Source organism: Temnothorax longispinosus, chromosome 3 (assembly GCF_030848805.1).
Source record: "Temnothorax longispinosus isolate EJ_2023e chromosome 3, Tlon_JGU_v1, whole genome shotgun sequence".
In the NCBI taxonomy this organism is placed as follows: Eukaryota; Metazoa; Arthropoda; class Insecta; order Hymenoptera; family Formicidae; genus Temnothorax; species Temnothorax longispinosus.
The window spans coordinates 2,392,813-2,413,834 of record NC_092360.1 but is presented as its reverse complement, the minus strand read 5'-3'; the positions used below and the strand labels follow the sequence as shown (position 1 = coordinate 2,413,834).

The following is a 21,022-nucleotide window of genomic DNA, read 5'->3' as shown; positions in this document are numbered from 1 at the left end:
AAATGGTAAGGCTACTCTTGAATCTAGAAATATAAATTCCTTACATATATCGCACGCATATTAGTGGTAACATTTATAAAAGTTCTTTGCGCATAATAACTACGGCATAGTGCTGCCATGTTTGAAAAAATTGCATATTATTTACGAAGTTTATAAAATATACTACTTTATTGCCAGACCTAAAAACTGCAATTAGCATATTTTACTTGGAGAACTTCCTGTTAGAATCCGTTGTTTGACGACATCTCACGCATTACACGTGTATTCGCGGCTTTCACCAAGTTATAACTAGGAACACTCCACATGTTTGAAGTTAATTACATGTATCAGTGTGTGGCAATCACGAGATAGCTCTTAACATGCCGCGATACTGCAGCCGCGTATAATTTATATATCGCGCGCGTATGCATTGACAGGCGATAGAAAATATAGAAAGAGGAACGCGCGCGCGTTGCGTGCAGCGCGAACAAAACGACGGCGACGAGCGACGACGCCAAACCGCATCAATCGTTAACGTTGCGCCGCGACTCGACATCCACTTAAGAATGGTCTTATCGCGCGAATGCGCGACTCGTTTGATGGCTCCCGCGTTATTAATGGATCGAGCGGGGCTACACATTTTCCGGACCGGTGTACAGATCACTGGTTCTAGGAAGCGGACGGGTTCTATCTGCAGAAACTGATGAGGATCGCGACTTTAACAGATTAGACAACTTGTTGGAAGATGTAGACGCGTGTCATGCATATATGTCCGCCGCAATAGAAAGCGCGGGACTTTAAATCGTGACTAGTGGCTCCAGATAAAAATCGAATCGACGTTCGTTCAAGTAAGATTATTCGTCGGAGATTACATTAAAGATAGGAATAAATATTAAAAAATATAAAAAATTGCTTAGTAATAGCTAGTTAATCGGATGACTATAAATATATTGCTAAAAATATCTATAAATAAATAATAAATATGTATAGTACTCGGATTCCGGTGTGAATATATGATGTAGTATTATTTCGCAGTAAATATGTATGGCAACGTATAATCCAATTAGTATATGAAGCTCAATATAAATGAAATGGCTATCGTTGCTTTACCTTATCACATAAGTATATGATACACGTTCGCTCCTTTATCAAGTGTACCCCGATTAAGTTTCTATTATGTCTGTCATCGACAAACGTCAAGATCCACATAAAGATAATTTTTGTTTAATCGATAATTGATTTTGTACGAAAAGAAAAAATGCTATCAAGAGAAGCAATCATTTCTGTAATAATCAATTTTGAAAATGCAAAGCAAATGAGCGATATTAAACGACAATTGATGTATCGCGGCAGTTAAGTCGTGACGGTATCGCGGATAAAGAAATCGCCAAGTCAAGACATTCTCGCTCGCGTGTACCCACCCTCAAATCGTAGACGACGCGCGCGAGAGGGTGGACGATTGGAAGACGATCCTTGAAATACTTCATCGAGATTGCAAGAAAAGTAGAGGAGAGTAAAGCCTGGGAAAATCGGAAAGGAAGGAGGAGAAAAAGAAGGAGGAGGAGGAGAAGAGACAGAGACAAGAAGAAAGGCTTGCCAGTTTGTCGGCCGGAGTTATGTGAGCGCAACGACGTAAATACGCGCCTTTGCTGTTACTCGATGCAACGCGCGCTTGCCGCCGAAGAGTGCGGGGGTGCAAACAGGGGTGTGGTTTCGCCGGCAACGAGAAGGCCAGATAAAGAGCACCCGGAGATCTTCGTACGTAGATACACCGCCGGTCGGAGGTTCGCGAGACACAAAGGGCGGCGAGACGAGGAAGACGGCGGTTAGGAGTGTCGTAAACAACTGTCGAACACAATCTCCTAATGCACGCCTCTCTTTTGGCACACGCGAGACACCCTTTCCGCTCGAACGACCACCCCGCCGACCACCCCGCGCGCAACCACCCCCTCCTGTCCCACCCGCTTTCCTCTCATCGTATACATCGCTCGGTAATAGGAAGTTATATCCGCGGGATTCGCGACAACCGGAGGCGCCGAACCTATCACCGTCGCGCTTTCGTGACTTTTTGCCCGGCTACGGGCAAAAGATCGTCGTCGTAAATGGAGGATCCATCCTTGTGATGTCTGTATTGGAATTCATGGCCGTCTAGCTACTGTATCGGCTTGTAACTACGCCATCGGGCGAGCAATGAATCTCCGACAAGCTCGAGTTTTCTTCTGAGATTTTTTTTGAATCGACGAATTGTAAAGGAAGAACATTAGCTTCGTATTTATAGTTTGTCTGTTTTCCTCTCTCACGGTTTTAATTGAAACTTCAATACGATTAGGATAATTTGCATCGAACATTCAAGTAATGGACTTTGCAAATAAATCACAACGAATTACATAAATAATTGCTTGCTCCAGGATGCTTCAATATCGTTGAATACAATAAAGTTTTATATAATTCATTTAATTTCGTCAAAATGATTTCGAAGAAAACGATGTTTGTCCCCTTACAAATTTGAATCTTACAAGTTAACTTATTTTTGTCATTTCTCATCTACAATCTAATTACACAAAATTAATTTCATAGGGCATTTAATAAGTTACATGAGTAATTTATTAAATGCATATTTAATTATCAAGTTCTTCATGTTTCAGTAATCGTCGTATAGATTTATATGTTGATACATGGGTGAAGATAAGACTCATAAATCGCGTATATCGCTAAGCGTGTGCATAACCATATAAAATACATGTAATACATCAAGGATCATATTTTTCCATATCATGTAATAAATTGCATTTCTTGTGACATTAGTCTTCCGTTTCGCCCGAGCGAGCACTCCAGAATGCGATCGTTCCTGCTATTTGAATGGATTTAATTTATCATGATCGGCTTAGGACTAAATTTCATTCTATTTTCAAGGACACTTGAAACTGCAAACGTCTGGAGACCTAATATTCTCTCCGCGTTGTAAATGATACTTATTACGCCGGCAAGAAAAATCTGTTGCAGATATATAGAAAATAACAAATAATAACTTTGAAGGCATGCAAATTGAATTTATCCCTTTTTGTCGAGTAGTAATTCTAACAGCTGCAGTACAGTAGTAATGTCGAACGTTGTTATATAAAGCAAATTGTTATATATAAAATTTCACCGTCATTATGCTAATGTATTAAGGATATATTACACCGTCAATAATTACATATATTTTAGTTTTAAATACTGTTAGAGAAAGATGTATAAGAATTTATTAAAAATTTATCCTATATTAATAGCGAAAAAATAAAAAATATTACATAAGATAAGCATGAGGACGGATAAGTGCAACGTGCGATGAGAATTACAGAAATATCGTGTGAGTTATCAAAGTACTTCATATATCAACGCCTATCTTGTAGTCGTATATAATAAATGCTTGTCGAACGACAAGCGAATATAGAAAGAAGATGTACATACATGTATAATCGAGATTATATAGTTGAGAAATATATGCGGAAACGCGAAGACAATTTCAGATTGCGCTCTACGGGAAGATTTCAAGTGGTCTTGGGTTAATCGGAGCCAACTAGCCAACTTCGTACATTCTACACTTACAGATGCGATTTGCAAGTCAGGGAAGCATATGTTAATATATGTTATGACAGTATTATGACATCGTGCAATTAGTGATCACGCGTACGCGGTGCCCATGATAGTGCCGACCAGCGGGAAGCGTTGAGAAAAATTAATAGAAGTACGGGGCCCCCGTAAAACGCGGGATCCGAACGACAGAAATAAGCAGCAAGGCGTTAAACTCTCTCGTGTCTTTGAGTTTCCCCGTAACTGGTGTATATATTAGCTACAAACGACGTGATATTGCCTCCGCCAGCTTGGGGTCTTAATGCATGGATAATATGTAATAGTGTTTATCGACTCTTCCATTTTGTGCCTCGAAGGATATAACGTGTGCACGAGGCATTTAGATAGATTAATCTGGACGTAGAATGCTCACATTTAAAGTTTCTTTGAGGGAAATGTGCGCTGCAGCGCACCGCAAATGATACACAATAAAAACATATTATCTCATGTAATTTGTACTTTTATATTGCAAAAATTTATGTTTTTAATAAAAAATTTATTATCTTTGTTAACTTGACAATATTGGAGAATTCAATGATGAATCTTTAGAATGCGAATGCGAGTTGTTAGTAATTATGAAAACATGTGGATGATTTTAAGAATTTCAGGCTGGATTCAGGCACACAACCGAACTACGAGAATGTACAGAGAATCTCAATCTCCTTATTCCTAGTGTGTATTATATGATACTAGGAATGTGAACTCTGTGTTATAAACGTTAAATATAAAATCATATATTAACTTTCTGATCAAATTACATTTTTCGAGTATATTTATTATCCATTTATTACATATTAATTTCAGTTGAAAATTAAAAATTTAGAAAATAATCATTACTTTATTAAGCAGAACATACTTTATTAAATAATTAATTGTGTGTTAGTAGTAAAAAATATTTGACAAAAAAACTTTTAGTACTTTTTAATTATGCAGAATATTACATAAATTCATAAAAGATAATGGGAGAATGAGAGACTAATAATAATATTAATAACATTTCGCTTACCAAATTTTAACAAGTAGGTATACGAATAACTCGCAAATAAATTTGTCTAAGAAAATGAAACATTATGTTGCAAGCTGATGGCGGCTCTCTCAGCATAAATTCTGCGAGGTGTTCAATTAATTGAAATGATATCAAGGAACGTGTTTCCGTCAATAATTAATGCAGTTTGGCTTTGCGTATGTGATAGTGTATATATCAATGTCATTTACAGTTTTATACGATTTGTAATCAGGAAGTGTTCGCGTGGTGAATGCTATATGCGAAATATAGAGGTTCAATTAACTCGGAGAATTAATTGAAAATAAAATGGATGAGCCAGCTTGCTGGAAAAAGGGGAGAGAAGGAAGAGGAGGCAGAAACAGAATTATAATATATAAACGATTTAATATCTGATATCAATTTATCAGATTAAAATGATTTATAATGTAATCATCGGAAATAATTTAATCGGAGGAAAGACCAAGAGATTGAGAAAAATCAAACCAGCATTGTAGATTAAAAGTATATCGCTACATATTAGAATAATATATTAGAATAATATAATTTTATATCCATGAAATCTTATGTATTTTTTCCTAAATTTCTTTATAAATTTAAATAGAATTGCCAATTATATTAAGTGCAAATGTGGTATAACATTTTTTTCAATCTGATACTTCTAATTTTCTTTTTAAACTCATATATTATCGAAATCACTCAGATATTTATTATAGAATAAAATATAAAATAAATGTCTGCTTTTTAAAATAATTTACTTAATAACGTAATAGATAAATAATTTCGTAAAAGTTGTCATATAATAAATTCTGTTATGTGTAAAAGTTAATTAAATGACATCCAACTATCACTCTTCGATATAGTAGTTTCAAAAAACAAACTTTAACTATAATGCAAATATATATGAGTCTTACTCGTGCGTTTGTACTAATTTATAAAAATTGTTATGCTATTTATATGTGTTATGAGATATCGAATGATATTCGCGGTTTCCTTACATACGAAAAGAGAGATAAAAAAAGATTTCTTCCGTTACATCGCGGTCATAGCCAATCACCCAGAGTGACTTTGCACGGTACTGATACTGATCCTATCGTGGATCAATTATTATGCTAACATCGGTATGCGCCTGGGCGATTCTACGGGAAGACAAACACGCCTTGGATCGTTCATGCATTCGAAATCCATTCGTTCCTACTGCACATCTGCCGATCGGCCCGAGTAATGTTTTCGTGTAATTTTAATCGAATGATCGTACAGGACTCGCGGCTGGCGGATAAAGGGCCGGCGATTATAATCGAATGAAATTGCGCTACGTTTCGATTCCGAGTGTGCAGCCTGTACTTACGCCATTTTCGTATATTAGCGGTAATCGAATCGTTATTTTGTGATGTGATGCAGATGCCGCGATACTCGCGGCTCGTAAATACAGAATGCAGGGTGTGTATGCACATTCCTCGCATTTTATGGCTATGGTACAAGTCTTACGTTATCATATTCATTTATTTAAATGCCAATTCACAGGATAAACACATGCCAGATCAAAATGCATGGGCCTACAATAATAAGACAAGATAATCGATAATGATTTCGATCGGCAATAATACAGTAGAATTGAAAGTATTAATAGTGGATATAGTAGAATGTATGTTTTTAACGTGTAAATATACACGTGCAATTTTTTTCATCAAATATACTTGCGAAATAATGAATTATTTCTATATTAAAATCTCATAATCAATAGCATTTGTAATGCAGCGTTTATTCAAACATACTCCTAACTAATGAACTAAAAACATCTTGTATCCGAAATTATAATATTATTTTAAAATATTTGTATGTAAGTAAAACAAAATATTAAGATATTTCTAACAATCAGTAACATATAAATAAAAACATACTGACGTAAAAATAAAACATTTAATACAGTAATTATAAAATAAGAACTAATAATCTTATTTAAACAATTCATATAATATATGAATATAAAGTATTTAAACTTTTTATATAATTCCGAAATTTTTCATTTAATTCAATACATAAAATTAAGTACTAGAGAACAAATGTAATTAAAATTAATAATTAATCCATGTGTATTTTGTAATATGCCGATTATGAACGTAATAATTATACAACAGTAACAATTATATAATTCGGTGATTTAGGAACAGAGTATTTCAAAAATTTTTTACCGCAATCTTATGAGGTACATAAGCGTACACCTGCAATTGGTACATACCTATAGCTGATTTACGAGCGACAAATGTTAATTGTTTAAATTAAAAGCTATGTAAAAACAATTTGGAAATAAGTTAAAACGCATTATTAAATTAACTGCTGTCATGTAATAACATGAAACTAATTAATACGATCAAAACTGATACATTGCGACTGTTGCAATCGATAAAATATTTTCTCGAATTTTTCATCATACGCGAACCATTTGTATTCTCGTTAGCATAAAAAATTCAACAAATTAATTATACACTTTAAATAGGTTATATATATTAGTAATGATATATTCTGAAATGTAATAAACATCTCAATTTTTAATTTAAATTAATAATTAAGTGAAAGGGGCACAGAGCTGTAAGAAGTTGTTGTTTTTATCTTTAATTAAGTTGAAGTTAAACACCTTAACATACGTTTCGGCCTGACATTAGGCCATCTTTAGTGTACAATAATATATCAAAATTTTATAGATTCGCAGTGAACGCTTATCACATAGGTATTTTCATCGCAATATGATTTATTATATATTGGATCTAAACAGCTCATGTCTTATAATTAAATTGGCGCGAAAATAAAAACAGTAAGTGTCGATAAGTAGAAGTAGTTAATATGGTAAAAGAACCTATGATGTTGCATGTCGAGACTTGTGTTGCAAAGATCACTATAATGATGTTATCAGTTAAAGTTATAGAGAGCACTTGTTCTCTACACTGTAAAAAATTTTTGTAAAATTTACAACTATTATAGTGGGTAATTTTGAGACCCACTATAATAGGTGTAAATTTCCACACATTCTTAATTTGTGTAATTGTAATACAAAATTACTTTTTCCTTCCGTACTGTAATTTTGTAAAATTACAACTATTATAGTGGGTCTCAAAATTACCCACTATAATAGTTGTAATTTTACAGAATTTTTTTACAGTGTACATTCTCGACATCAAACACCATGTGTGAGTCCTCTTACCATATTAACTACTTCTACTTGTCGACTTACTGTTTTTATTTTCGCGACAATTTAATTATAAGATATGAGCTGTTTAGATCCATATAAATTATATTGCGATAAAAATACCTATGTGATATGCGTTCACTGCGTCTATAAAATTTTGATATATTATTGTACTGAGGTTTAATGTCAGGTCGATACATATGTTAAGTTGTCTAACTTCGACTTGATTAAAACAACATCTTGTTCCCGGCTTGTGCTTTTTTCACTTAATTATTAATTTTTAATCATTCGAGTCTTCTAAAATTATTTCTAATTTAAAATTTATACAAAATTACAATTTATAAATATTGCTAATGTTATAACCTTTCGATAAAAGTACTTTTCTACACTAATTAGTAACTTAATTCTGTCATAATTTTCTGAAATTATATTGATATTTTATTCTTATTTTAAAATTACATTTTTGATATAACAAACATGTTAAAAGTATTTAAAAAATTTGGAAAATATAATTCATTATCTGTTATCTGTTCCATTTGGAACATTTTGAAAAGATATTATAGAATTTGCGAAAGACTATTATATGTCGAATCTTTCTTTTAAATAATTGAATATGATATTAAGGAATGATTATTCCTCATAAGTACGGGAATTAATTTGCAACAGTCTTCCCATAGCATTATAAATATTTCGCGGCGGAGTTTAGTCGTTTATCTTCTACTAACGACGACGATGTTATGAACAAATTTATAATTTCATTGATCAAAACCATCAAAGCCATTCGGCTTTTTAACGGAAGCCTCAGAAAGTTGGGAGGCATAATACTTCGAGACGCGTTCTCCATCTGTCGAAGAGGTAGAAATAATTTGATGTCTCGTCTTGGTACATGTGCAACGCATGAAGGGTATATAACATATCATTCACGCGGTTGCACTGCATACTAATGCAATCCCTTCTCATTAGAAACTCATAAAATCCAGAATCCGCGGAGACGTTTCTCTCGTGGCGAGGAAGGAGAAAGGTCCGAGGTAGGAACGAGGAGAAGGCGAAGGCGTAGAAACCAGTTCCTTGGGCGTTACTCCGAGCGATGAGGAGAGTTCTTTCCCACATGAAAACCATGCCATGGACAGATGGATACTCCTGTAACCTGCGAGCCTTTCGTACTGTACACAACAAATGAAAATGCGCCAGCACGTGTATGGTTTCCTATTTCGCGGGCATTTTTGTAATAAATCATAGAGTTGTTTACTACCTACAGACTATTCAGGAAGATTAGCATCGAGATTAACGCCACGTCTTGGCGAAAGCATATTACATGTTGAGCATGTTTGTCTATTAAGCAATGAGTCAATAGATTAGAAAGCACAACGAACGAATTTTCACGTATCCTGAAACACTTGCTATCTAAAAGTAAAATTAATTAATATACAATTTAAGTTTTATGTCTATTTATAGAAAATGATATACGATTGATATCTTATAATAAACCAAAAAAGTATTTGATAAAATAATAGTAGATAAATTCCATCCATAAAATGTTAAATTATTGCTTAATATGTTTCTCTTAACGTAAGATTTTATAAAATGCGACATAAAATAAATTGTTTTTTTATAAATTTGGTTATTGTTTAATTTTAATATCCCAAAATATCGGATTGCTATATTAATATAAGTCAGTGATACATTTTACTTTTAGATAAAATCACGTAACGAAATACGTCTACACGATCAAATATGACTTGTGACATTAGGCTTGTAAGCAGCGAATAGTTATGCGCACGGAATGCAGATTTATTGGAAGCCGTTGAAAGCCATCGATCTCTCATTCGGCCGCGCATTACGCCACAAGAAGATAAACCGTGGTATAATGAGACTTGAAGAGGAGAAGGTCAGTTCCTCAAGCGATGTTTACCAGCAGCTACTACCTGCATGCAGTTCTGACGGCAATTTCATGTCCTTGCCTCTCCTCTTCGATGTTCTGCATCGTAAAAGAAATTAGATAAAAACCGAGGGGATGTATATAGTAGGCGGCAGGTTCGTTAACCTGTCGTATGGACATCGTTGCAATTCGCCAGCTGACGATACGCTTAACTGCAACGGACTAACCGCGATGCGAAATATACCGGACGGGAAAATGAAGGAGGACCTCTAACGTGGGAGGGTGGTGCATTAGATAGAGATAGCTAATGCGAGGGGGGGGGGAACGCAGACACCGCGCGGCGCTTTTTAATTTCTAATTATTGCGTAATGACCCTGCACTCCGACCTCCGACACTGCGTGCAGACCTTATGTCTCGATACAGCGCACGACTAAGACCTTTAGTTATGGGTTGCGATAATTGCCAATTTCCATAGGCTCTCGTTCTACGTTCCGATAGAGCTCACATGTGCCGGCCGATTCTAATTGCAGGCTACGCTCACAACGAAAGCATTTAAAATACGCAAAATACTTTTTTCAAATAAAAACTGTCATATGCTATTACGCTTTTCATGAAATTCGAGCGATTTATTTTATTAAGATAAAAATACACGAATCTCTCGAGAAAAAAGAATTATCTGAATCTATGTGATGGAAGATGAGAAAACTAACTTGCAAAGCTTTAACACCTGCGTATTTTTGCGTTTGCGAAAGCTTAATTAAAAAATCGTTACGTTTGCGGCCGTTGTGGAGATAGCTTTAGACTTGGTCCATCTGCACTGTGGCACAGATCATAGAGAATGCAGCTCGTGCAACCAATATCCACTTTGTAATCTGTGCACAGGCGCTTCCTACACGGATGCACGCGGGGAATCGCAGGCAGGCAGGTAGGCATCAGGCAGGTACGTGGAGAGGATAGGTAGATTCCTAGGTGTGCGCATCTGGCCGCGTTGCACATGCGAGCGGCGGTATCTGATTCCCCGACGGAAGTCCCGTTCTTGCTCAATAACGCAGGCGATCTGCCAGGAATAATAATTGTTTCACAGGCAACGGATTTGTACGTACAACCGAGCCAGAAATCGCGGTCTCCCGTCTTACGAAGTATCCCTCCGTCTACGTATTGCTCGTGGCGTTCATTAAAATTAATCTCCCCCATAAAGAACTGTAGCGTTCGCTCATTTTCTCCGCACGATGAAAATCGTTTCCATTTAAAAGGACTTCGACGCGGGAAAATGAAGTTGATTCTTATCGCACCGGTAACTAACGTGTACAACCACATCGCGTCTAATGCTAAACCCGAGCCGACGTGTGTGAATAAATTCTGCGGAATAGTACGCGTCTGGCGGATCGCTACGGAACGATCAACGATAAAGAGCGATATACTCTTAATTAGGAGTTAACTGCTGGTCGTGTTGCAGGTGGAATCCGTTACGTACATGTCTTACACCTGTATGGTTGAGTATTTCAAGTGAAACGGGGTAAGAGGATTATATAATCAGTCTTACTGCCAGAATTTAGAGAGAGAGAGAGAGGGGAGTGAGAGAAAAGAACATGAATGAGAACACGAATGCTTCGGATAAAGAACGAAAAAACATGCGTATATGTATAATATATGTATAATTTCAATTACGAGACGATATTCAAAATTATGCGCATGCGTGTCTCCTCATATATTTCCAACATATTTCACATTCAGATATTCATATAACAACCAATAATGTACATATCATTAATATGAATGTTCTTCGCAATGGATATACATTAATTACAGGTTTTTTTTCTACACAATAAAAAATTTTGTGTTAAATTTAACACATTTCACATGTCCCAATTTATCTACTCAACTTAACATAAAGCAAATATGTAAAAAAATAACAAACATAATATGTAAAAAATTAACATAAAAATTTAACATTTAGACGCTTTCAGAAATCAAAGTTTATGTTAAATTGACATCTCTATAATGTTAAATGTAATTAAGATAAGATGTTATTTTAACATTTAAGAGAAGTATTTATTTTTAGTTTTGATCTTTTTTTGATGAATAACATAAGAATTATGTCAATTTAACACATAGTAATTGTTATAAAAAGGAAGATAACACAATTTATCTGTTCACTTTAACATATAAAATATATCACCAAGAATTCATGCACTTATATATATAAATTGTGTTATTTTAACTCTTAAAAATGGTTAATATTAATTTAACATAGAAAAGTTAAGTAACACAACAACGATATGTTAAATTAACATACAACTGTGTCAGAAATTTAACAAAAAACTTTCTACACAGGAAAATTTTAACACAAATACAAAATGTTTTTTACTGTGTAATCGCCTTTTATGCACAAATCAGCATTTTCCGTCGCAGATAAAACAATTGCTCCTACCACCCTTCTATCTACCATTTATCGAGATTATGGATGTTGGCAATTAATATACATGTCGATGATATAACGCGAGCAGCATTTGTGCCACGTCGGCACTACGAATAAATTTCAGATAATAACGATTGTATCTATAGGCATATTAGAAGGAACATCAAAATTTGACGCCTATATATGTATTACAAGGTCAGTTCATCAAGATCAATTCTAGATCACAAAGGAATAATTCTGTCGGCAATCACCTGCCCCATGTCCGCGGTCATACCTGGCGACAGGTATATTGCACCTGTAATACACCTGCATCCGATCGCCCGATTTGGAAAAAAATGTATCGCTCCGCCCCGATTATCAGAAATTTATCTATATTATCCGGAATTGCAATGTAAGATTTATTATAAATTGGCACGTTGGAACGATCCATCATCTATTTAATTAGGTTCTTACATTCGTGATATCGTTATATCATTGTTCGCCGATATCAGCAATTTTTTTATATATTCGATCATTATTAAATTATAATTAAAAATCTGTTATTCTAATAATATCATTTAAAAGAGAGATAACAAAGATTTTATAAATATAGAAATACATTGTTCCGAAAAAAAAGAACAAGGAAAGTGGCAAAATGAGATCAGACGAAATTCTCGCGAATTGATGGTTCATCTAATTATCAGTCATTATGCGTATCGCGGATAAGTGGGATTTATGATGACAGCGGTATAATTCACCAGTGGCTAAAGATAGAAAAAGTAGACAGGAAATGAGGGCGAGTTCGTACCTCGAGTTTTATTTAATTGTTATTTACGCCAAACGATCACGCGATCAAGGGAAAGGAAAGAGCCGCCATTTATCGGCGATAAGTACGAGTGGGAGAGACCGAGGCGGAGAATGTAAGGGTATACGACTGATTTAGAGGACTAATTCGCGACAATTATCACAGCGTTGAATTATAGCTTCGAGTCACGCGGGTCCCCTGTATCCATCGCCTCGTCTGATATCGAAACGCACGTATGAAACAGAAAAATTCCACATCCTTCGCAATATAATGTCACGAAAGTAGATAACATTAACTGATTAACTCACGTTTTGTATAGTTACGATAAATAAAACTGCTCTACATTCTGTAGACAAAATTAATTCTTTCCCATTTGAACTAAATATTAAGAAGTTTCACACAGAGTTTATAATATAAAAATATTATTTTTCTAATATCTTGACTCGGCGATACTACAGCTGATCCTATTAGGTATTTTCAATAAATCCTTCTTGGTTTCGGACTTTTTTTTAATTTTCATTTTAGTTATTTATCAACAAATTTTTGGACGACACATAAGAAAGCTTACGTAAAAGGGACCATCAAGGCGTCTGTAAGGTCGCGCGCGTAAGCATCCTATCAATACGGAAATATCGACTTTATAACATATAGCCACTCAAGCCGTTAAAAGAATATCGTCACGCGCTTCGACGGGCTAAATTCGAGACGGTCCGTACATTACCGGAGATATGCATTTATACCGCATCTATGCGTCTGGCGCACACGCCGCACGTTCCGTTCGACACGCCGCGGCGCCGCGCCGTGCGTATGCACCTTGCGTTCGGAGCCTCTCTCTCTCTCTCTCCTGCTCGTATCGTCAGATGGAATGCCGGAAGTTTCGTTACTTCTATCCAGCGGCGTAAAAGCCGCGACTACGCCGAGCAATCTGCCATGCAATAAAATCGGCGACAAGCCGTGAATTCGTGACACAACGCTCATAAAGGGATTTATGCGCACGTTCGAGAGAAACGAGTTGACGTGGCTGACGTCGAAAATGTTATCGACGGTGAGGGCATACGTACACGTATGCGTTTAAATTGCATGACCCTGTAAATAATTTTTATTGCGTATCTATGTCGCGAAAGTCCATGCGATTAAAATCACCAGCTAAAGATATTTTCATTTATAAACAGTTAAATATTAATACTGTACGGTACATTTGTATGACAAAAATTGAATATTGCTGTTGCAGTGAAATTTTTATGAAATTTTACATGGATTGGATTTTAAGACTTTATATATTTATATTTGAGATCTTTTTGTAAAGGACCCCGCAACGGTCATGGGGGGTTTTGGCTCCCAGTCAAATTTGACAATAATATAGGATAATGTAGTTCATAACATGCTGATAAAAAGTGTCCATAGGCACCAAGCCCAAAAATGGACAGTTTCCGAGATAAAAGGCATTAAAGAGTGGAAAAATGAGAATTTCAGGTTTCAGCTAATGGCAGTTTGCAACTGGCGGAATGCCATGCTTTCACTAAAACATTTACTTGATTGCTGGATGAATTATACTTATGCACAGTATGCGTGTTCACATAGTTAAGTCAATAATCAAACCATACGTAATATAATGTCATTGCATCGAATGACATGTATGCAACATATATAGCAAGCAAGAATCATTTACTTATTTAATGTTAATTTTTGCAATGTATGAAAAGTACAATAATAACTGTAATTCACAAGTCGGTTTAGTAGTATTATATTGTACTTTTCATACATTGCAAAAATTAACATTAAATAAGTAAATGATTCTTGCTTATTGCTATATATGTTGCATACATGTCATTCGATGCAATGACATTATATTACGTATGGTTTGATTATTGACTTAACTATGTGAACACGCATACTGTGCATAAGTATAATTCATCCAGCAATCAAGTAAATGTTTTAGTGAAAGCATGGCATTCCGCCAGTTGCAAACTGCCATTAGCTGAAACCTGAAATTCTCATTTTTCCACTCTTTAATGCCTTTTATCTCGGAAACTGTCCATTTTTGGGCTTGGTGCCTATGGACACTTTTTATCAGCATGTTATAAACTACATTATCCTATATTATTGTTAAATTTGACTGGGAGCCAAAACCCCCCATGACCGTTCGGGGTCCTTTACCAAAGACAAAAAATTATATATATATATATATATATATATATATATATATTAGAGTTACAAAATTTTCTAGTAGCAGTAAAAAATTACCGGAATTTTAATGCGCACGATAAAGCAAATGATATAATAAAACTCTTTACATAATACTTTGCATTTACGTTACATCTCGATGTAAATTCCAGCTTGACGACTTTACAACTCTATTGTTCTTATCGCAAAATCTTGCAGATCACAATAGGCGCTATGTCGATAAAGACATTCCAGACAGTATGTAGTTGCAAATGTATTCATAGTTAAAACTTTCGCATGGTAGAAATATAATGAAGTCAGATTAAGTTGATATGTTCATATGCTTAAGCAAGATTTTCTGTTGCAAAAACATAATAAACCAAGAGAATGTAAATTAGTGTCTTATTAGAATATTTTATTTAAAGCGCGACCGAATCTTGATAACTAAAAGAACTTTATTCTAAATATTCTTAATTTTTTATATTCATGAAAGATACATTAATGTTTAACATTCAAATCAATTTTAATATTTTTATTATCTTTATTATTTACACTATTTTAAACTCTAAAAGTATTGTTTTTTAATTATAAGTTTTATGTTATTTTAAATAACTTTCTTGTACAATTTGTTATATAAAAATATTGCATTAACATTTTTAGTTATTAATAAAATAATCGTCATATTAATTCATTATACATTTTCACACATTAACGATTTTTTTTGCTTACTGTTCAATATTACGCAATTTAGATTTTGTATACAGATTATCAGAATTTCGATTTAGCATCAGAATTAGCTGAAAATCCTTCTCAAAATTTCTGTATAGCTATATTACGAAATATGAGACAGAGAAATATTAGGATTAGCATGATAAGAATTAATACAATTTAGTTGTTTTAATTTTTTAAAAACTTTTTACTGTCAACAGCTTAGTTATCAATGATCTATATTTTGTAAATATCAGACACGTTTAAATATACTCTTTCAATCCCCAGATAATCAATCGCATTTCACGCACACATAATAGTATTTATACCGCTGCCGGAAATAGGTTTACGATATCTTCTTTGAGAGACGGGCCTGACTAATCGCGATACATGAGTGCAATTAATTGATATTAATTGAAAGTAACAGGTGGTAACATCAGCGATCTTGGATCTAATTTGCTCCTTATATAATCTCCAAATGTCGTTATATATAGAAGAACAATATTTTTTCGAGAAGCGAAGATTATGAATGGCTAATCGATTGTAAACTTATTTTAAGTTTGTAGTCATTTTATGTCTTAATAATTTTACTCTTTATAGACTATTTATTTTTAACATTGATATTCATGGACCTTTCTTCAACATCGCGAGATTATTACAATTATTGCAAGTTATTCTAAGGTATTCAAGTAGATATGTAGCATTAAGTTAAGACATAAATTTGAGGTATTAGATTGTGGAAAAGAAGCAATAACGTATCAAAAAGACTGATGCGGCAAAAAAGGTATGAGATCAATCTTGCAGCAAACTGTTCAAACGCTTGGGTCGTTTTGTCGCGAAACCCACAGTAGATCCGGTATCGAAGGAGAAAGGATTGATCCAGGATGCGTTGGAGATGGGGAGGCGCAAAGGTCCTGGTACAAAGTAAAGACGACAAAGAAATTGCATTGCCGCGGCGCGCTAAATCTCGGTCGTCGATACACCGACGTAATCAATCTTCAATTGGTACGATTGATTCTTTCCTTTCTATGTCGTTGATGTCTTGATCCCGGATAACCGCGTCGGTTTTTACAAAATTGCACATACATATACATATATCTCCGTGACACAAAATATGAATGCAATATAAATTTAATCAAAATGCGTCATAAGTTTCTTTAACTTTTTTATGTGTTATGAAACGAATTATTTTGATTAAAGAATTAATTTTTATAATCAGAAATAAATCACAAATATGTAGTTTATCTCGTGCAAGATATATCAATCTAATTAAATTAAATTTTATTCATATTGAGAAACAGATTGCTTTATCATGTTTCTTTTCGTTACATGTTTAATTATGTGTTTCGTATTACCTAAGATTGTGATAACGTTTATTGATAAATTTTCACACTATTAATATATTAGCTTTTGATATATCTCATGAAAAATATCATGTAAAATGCAAACTCACCGTGATGTCTTCGAACCGTCGTAACCTTTCAAAGAACGATGTTCTTCTAAATAGCCGAAAAGATCCTTCAATTCAGAGAGCTGTTGGTTCCTTTCTATCATCGATTCTTTTAGAACCTAAAACACATGGTCAAAAAAAAGGAGTTACCAATTTCTGTTAAAAAAAAAAACAGCAAAGTTTACTGAAATTTCTATAACTCAAGAACTGATTAATTAAATTTTAAAGAGTTATATATGAAATAAGGGTAGAAAAAACTGAAAAATATAATAGAATTAGAAATAGATCGGTATCTCAAATATTGAGAAAGGTATAGCGTAAAACACGCTTTTCTGAAAAGTGAAAATCCCCTTAAAATCCATACCGGTCGACGGATTTTAATAAAATTGGAAGAGAACATACTTTCTATGATACTCTATTTGTGTGCAAAACTTCAACCCGGTATCTAAAAAATTGTAGAAGTAGATGCGTGTACAAATATTTATGAAAAAACGATTGAATTAAAAGGTAATTTTCGTAAAACATGCACAACACATGTTTACGTTTAATATTATATTATATATATTAGAAACATAATATTTTTTTTACAGAAATTGATATTAAAAAGATACAAGCTGTAAAGATACAATACTGACTACAATCGAGAAAGTATTTAAATAATTTTAATTTCACTGTATTTGAGAATAGCTACGGAATCAAGGGATTGACAAAAGAGGCATTGTCGCAATTCCGCGTTTAGAAAGAGAATTGCGTCATTCAACCTTAATCGCGCCAATCTTTGTCCTCTACTGTACATGGTATAGAGCCAAAGAAAAAATAGAGAAGGAAGGATCGGAGAGCGAGAGATCGAACGCGGAGGAAGGACGAGTAGCACCAATAAGAAAAAAAAATTGGGACCACCGCTCCTCCTCGAAAATAAAATCGGTTTTCCGATAACTGGTTATTTGCTCGCACAAGTGGCTCGCTGACTGGGCGAGCACGTCGGAAGCGGTTTTCGCGTGTAATATTATCGAGTTATCGGTAGGATAGGAGAGCATTGATCGCCGGAGATAGAGGCCGGGGGAAATGGACGAACACGAAGAAAGAGACCAAAAGAGGGTGCCTTGGGGTGGGTTGGCGGATAGTGTAGCATGAGGAGAGAGAGATATGCTGGGAGAGACGAGCGTGCATTGCACAAGCACAATATATCCGCGTGATTACAATATGTCGGGGCTCGAGAGACCAATATCAACCTGAAGTCGGATCAGCCAATGCTGATAATCCCCATTGTTGATGCCTCCACTTGTCTGCCTCTCGCGAACGAGAATACATCTTGTTTCAAAATTTCGAATGGCTCCGACGTAACGAATACAACGATGAAAGATATGCGTGCGGTGGAAAATCCGTCCTTACTAGAATATCTCCGCGATTTCGCCATGAATTTGAACATTACAGAAACTAGATGAAAAGTTCTTCGGTTTTTGGGCGCATTTCGAAAGGAGAATGCAGGAAAATTTTAATGAGAAAATCTATCTATTCCGTTTTTAATCACAGGGGATTTCATAAGATTTCCAAGAACTCTGAATAAAATTTCCGCTGGAATGACTAATGATAATATCAGCGTGTCGATTCTTCAATTCAATCTAGTGTTATTAGCTGCAAATTAATTCGAGTTTTGAAAGTTTATATTTTTATACTACAAAATTTTTGCAAAAGAAGTTAAAGACTTTTACAAAAAACCATTTTATTATACATTTATAATATAAAAAATGCAACAACTCGAGTCCCTTCGTTAGAAGGTAAAATAATCACATCGTATTTTTATATAAATTATTGTACAAATTTTTAGTTTTTCTATCAAATAATATGCCTATTGTTTTATTTTCCAATAAGAATATTCGCTGATTAAGCATCGGTTTTAGCTTCAAGATAAATCGAAAATTACATTGCACGTTCAGTGCAGATCCATTATGGACCGACAATTTCTGCGCTTGTGCATGCGCCGGGATCGCGTTAAAAGAGAGGTCGGAATGGCGGATATGTGGACAGCGAAAGAAACGAAACCTGTCCTCGTCGTTTATGCTCGGCGTCGGCAGGCTAGGCCGCCTTTCACACATCCCACACGAAAGACGACGACGACGGCGGTGGCGGTGGCGGCGGCGGCGACGAAGCTCGGTCTCTTTCAAAACAATTACGCATTCTTCTATGCCCGTTCTCCCACGTCACCTCCTATCGTCTTGTCGCAATATTGCCGCATAGTGCGCTTTGCCTACGACTGCTTTTTGTCGGTAAAGAACGGCGGATCACAGCGAATGCGCGATTTACTTGGAGAATTAGCATAAAGAAAGTGTCGCCATAAGTATGTTCCCATTTGTCGTGGACTGATTTATCGCCCTCGATCCGACGATTACCATATTTGTAAGACACATTGGGAGTACCGGCACGACAATATCTCTGTACAAGGGAACCATTTGTTTATTTCAATTATTCCGTACCTACAATATACCAATTTTTTAATAAATATGTCATATTGTAGTTTATATATGTAGATTATCAATTGTGTATGTGTGTATATGTGATGATATTAATTATATTCTTTTATAATTTCAGATACTAGAGAAAACTTCATCCATCTTTGACGAATTGTAAGTTTCAATGCATGCTCTTGCAGAATTGCGATTAATTAGACAATATTTTAATTACATAATAACTGTGTGTCCACTATATACTCTATATTATTATAGGAATAATTATTTTTCTCCACTTACATTGCGTGCAATGTTATAAAAAGATTATTAGAGTAATCACTAATATTGCTCAATCTTCTGTAAGAAAATTATTTTATTTCAAAAAGCTAAGTTCGTAGACTAGCGGAAGACCGAAGGCAAGTGGCTTATGCCATCAAGATTGTTTTCTGTCATGACTTTCCCTTGCGCCATTCTCCTACCAATGCTGTCATATACCCCATTCACCTAGAAGCAGCCATCGCGATTTACGATCCCTCCGCTCTCATCTTCGTGCACAGAAAAGCGCACGACAGGTTTCCCATCTTGGGCTTCTACGGAAAATATTCCACATTCCGATAAAAGTGATGGACGATGTAGTTCAAACACCTCCAACATTTTTCTCGCGAAAAATTAAAAAGGTTTCGACATAATTTGCGACGTGTTTGATACGACGATGCGAGACAGACGACGAAAAATGATTTAATGGATTAAGTAGTATTAATAACGGAACTAATTAACGCTAATAAGCTCGAAAAGATATTTACGGAACAAGTTTTAATATTATTTAAAACTTCTTCCACGTTTGTAATTCTGAGAGAAAAAAAATATTCAGGAAGAACCTCATTACGAGGAAGAACTGAAAACCTAGTTTATGGATTTCAATAATTACGTTTATCAGTAGGAGAAGTAAGACTGAATTAAGACTTAAATAATTATTACTATTACAGATTGTAATTAATTTCATGCAACGATATTTTCGAGTTTATACGTGCTGCTTAATCCAAAAATATCTAACTCTAGCTTGATGTATATATACATGCATATATATATGAAGATAAGAAGAGGTTTACCGTAGATAACTCAGAATAAGATGTGTATTTATGGTAATTATGTAAATGCAATATGAAAAAACAATTTTATATCAGGCGGATATCAGGTTTATGATACCAGGTAGTATCGGAAGTAAAAAACATTGAACGCAATTAACGCCGATGCTTAATTCTGAGACTTGTCGATCGTTATAATCTCCGCCTCTCTCAGCCTCAGTTCGATTTCCTTTATTAATCCAAACGCGCGGTACATTGGTTCCGCATGATACTTATTAGCGAATATACAGCCTGATAAGAAGATACTTT

The 21,022-nt window shown here is 34.8% G+C and overlaps 1 protein-coding gene across 1 annotated transcript in view; it reads right to left on the bottom strand.

Moving 5' to 3' along the window:
- The window catches only part of Mesr6 (misexpression suppressor of ras 6), a 618,760-nt gene that overhangs the window by 101,553 nt on the left and 496,185 nt on the right, over positions 1-21,022 (bottom strand). Inside the window, exon 6 of the mRNA XM_071772461.1 lies at positions 17,185-17,300. Coding sequence (XP_071628562.1) covers positions 17,185-17,300 — 116 coding nt within the window. The remainder of the gene's footprint in view (positions 1-17,184; positions 17,301-21,022) is intronic.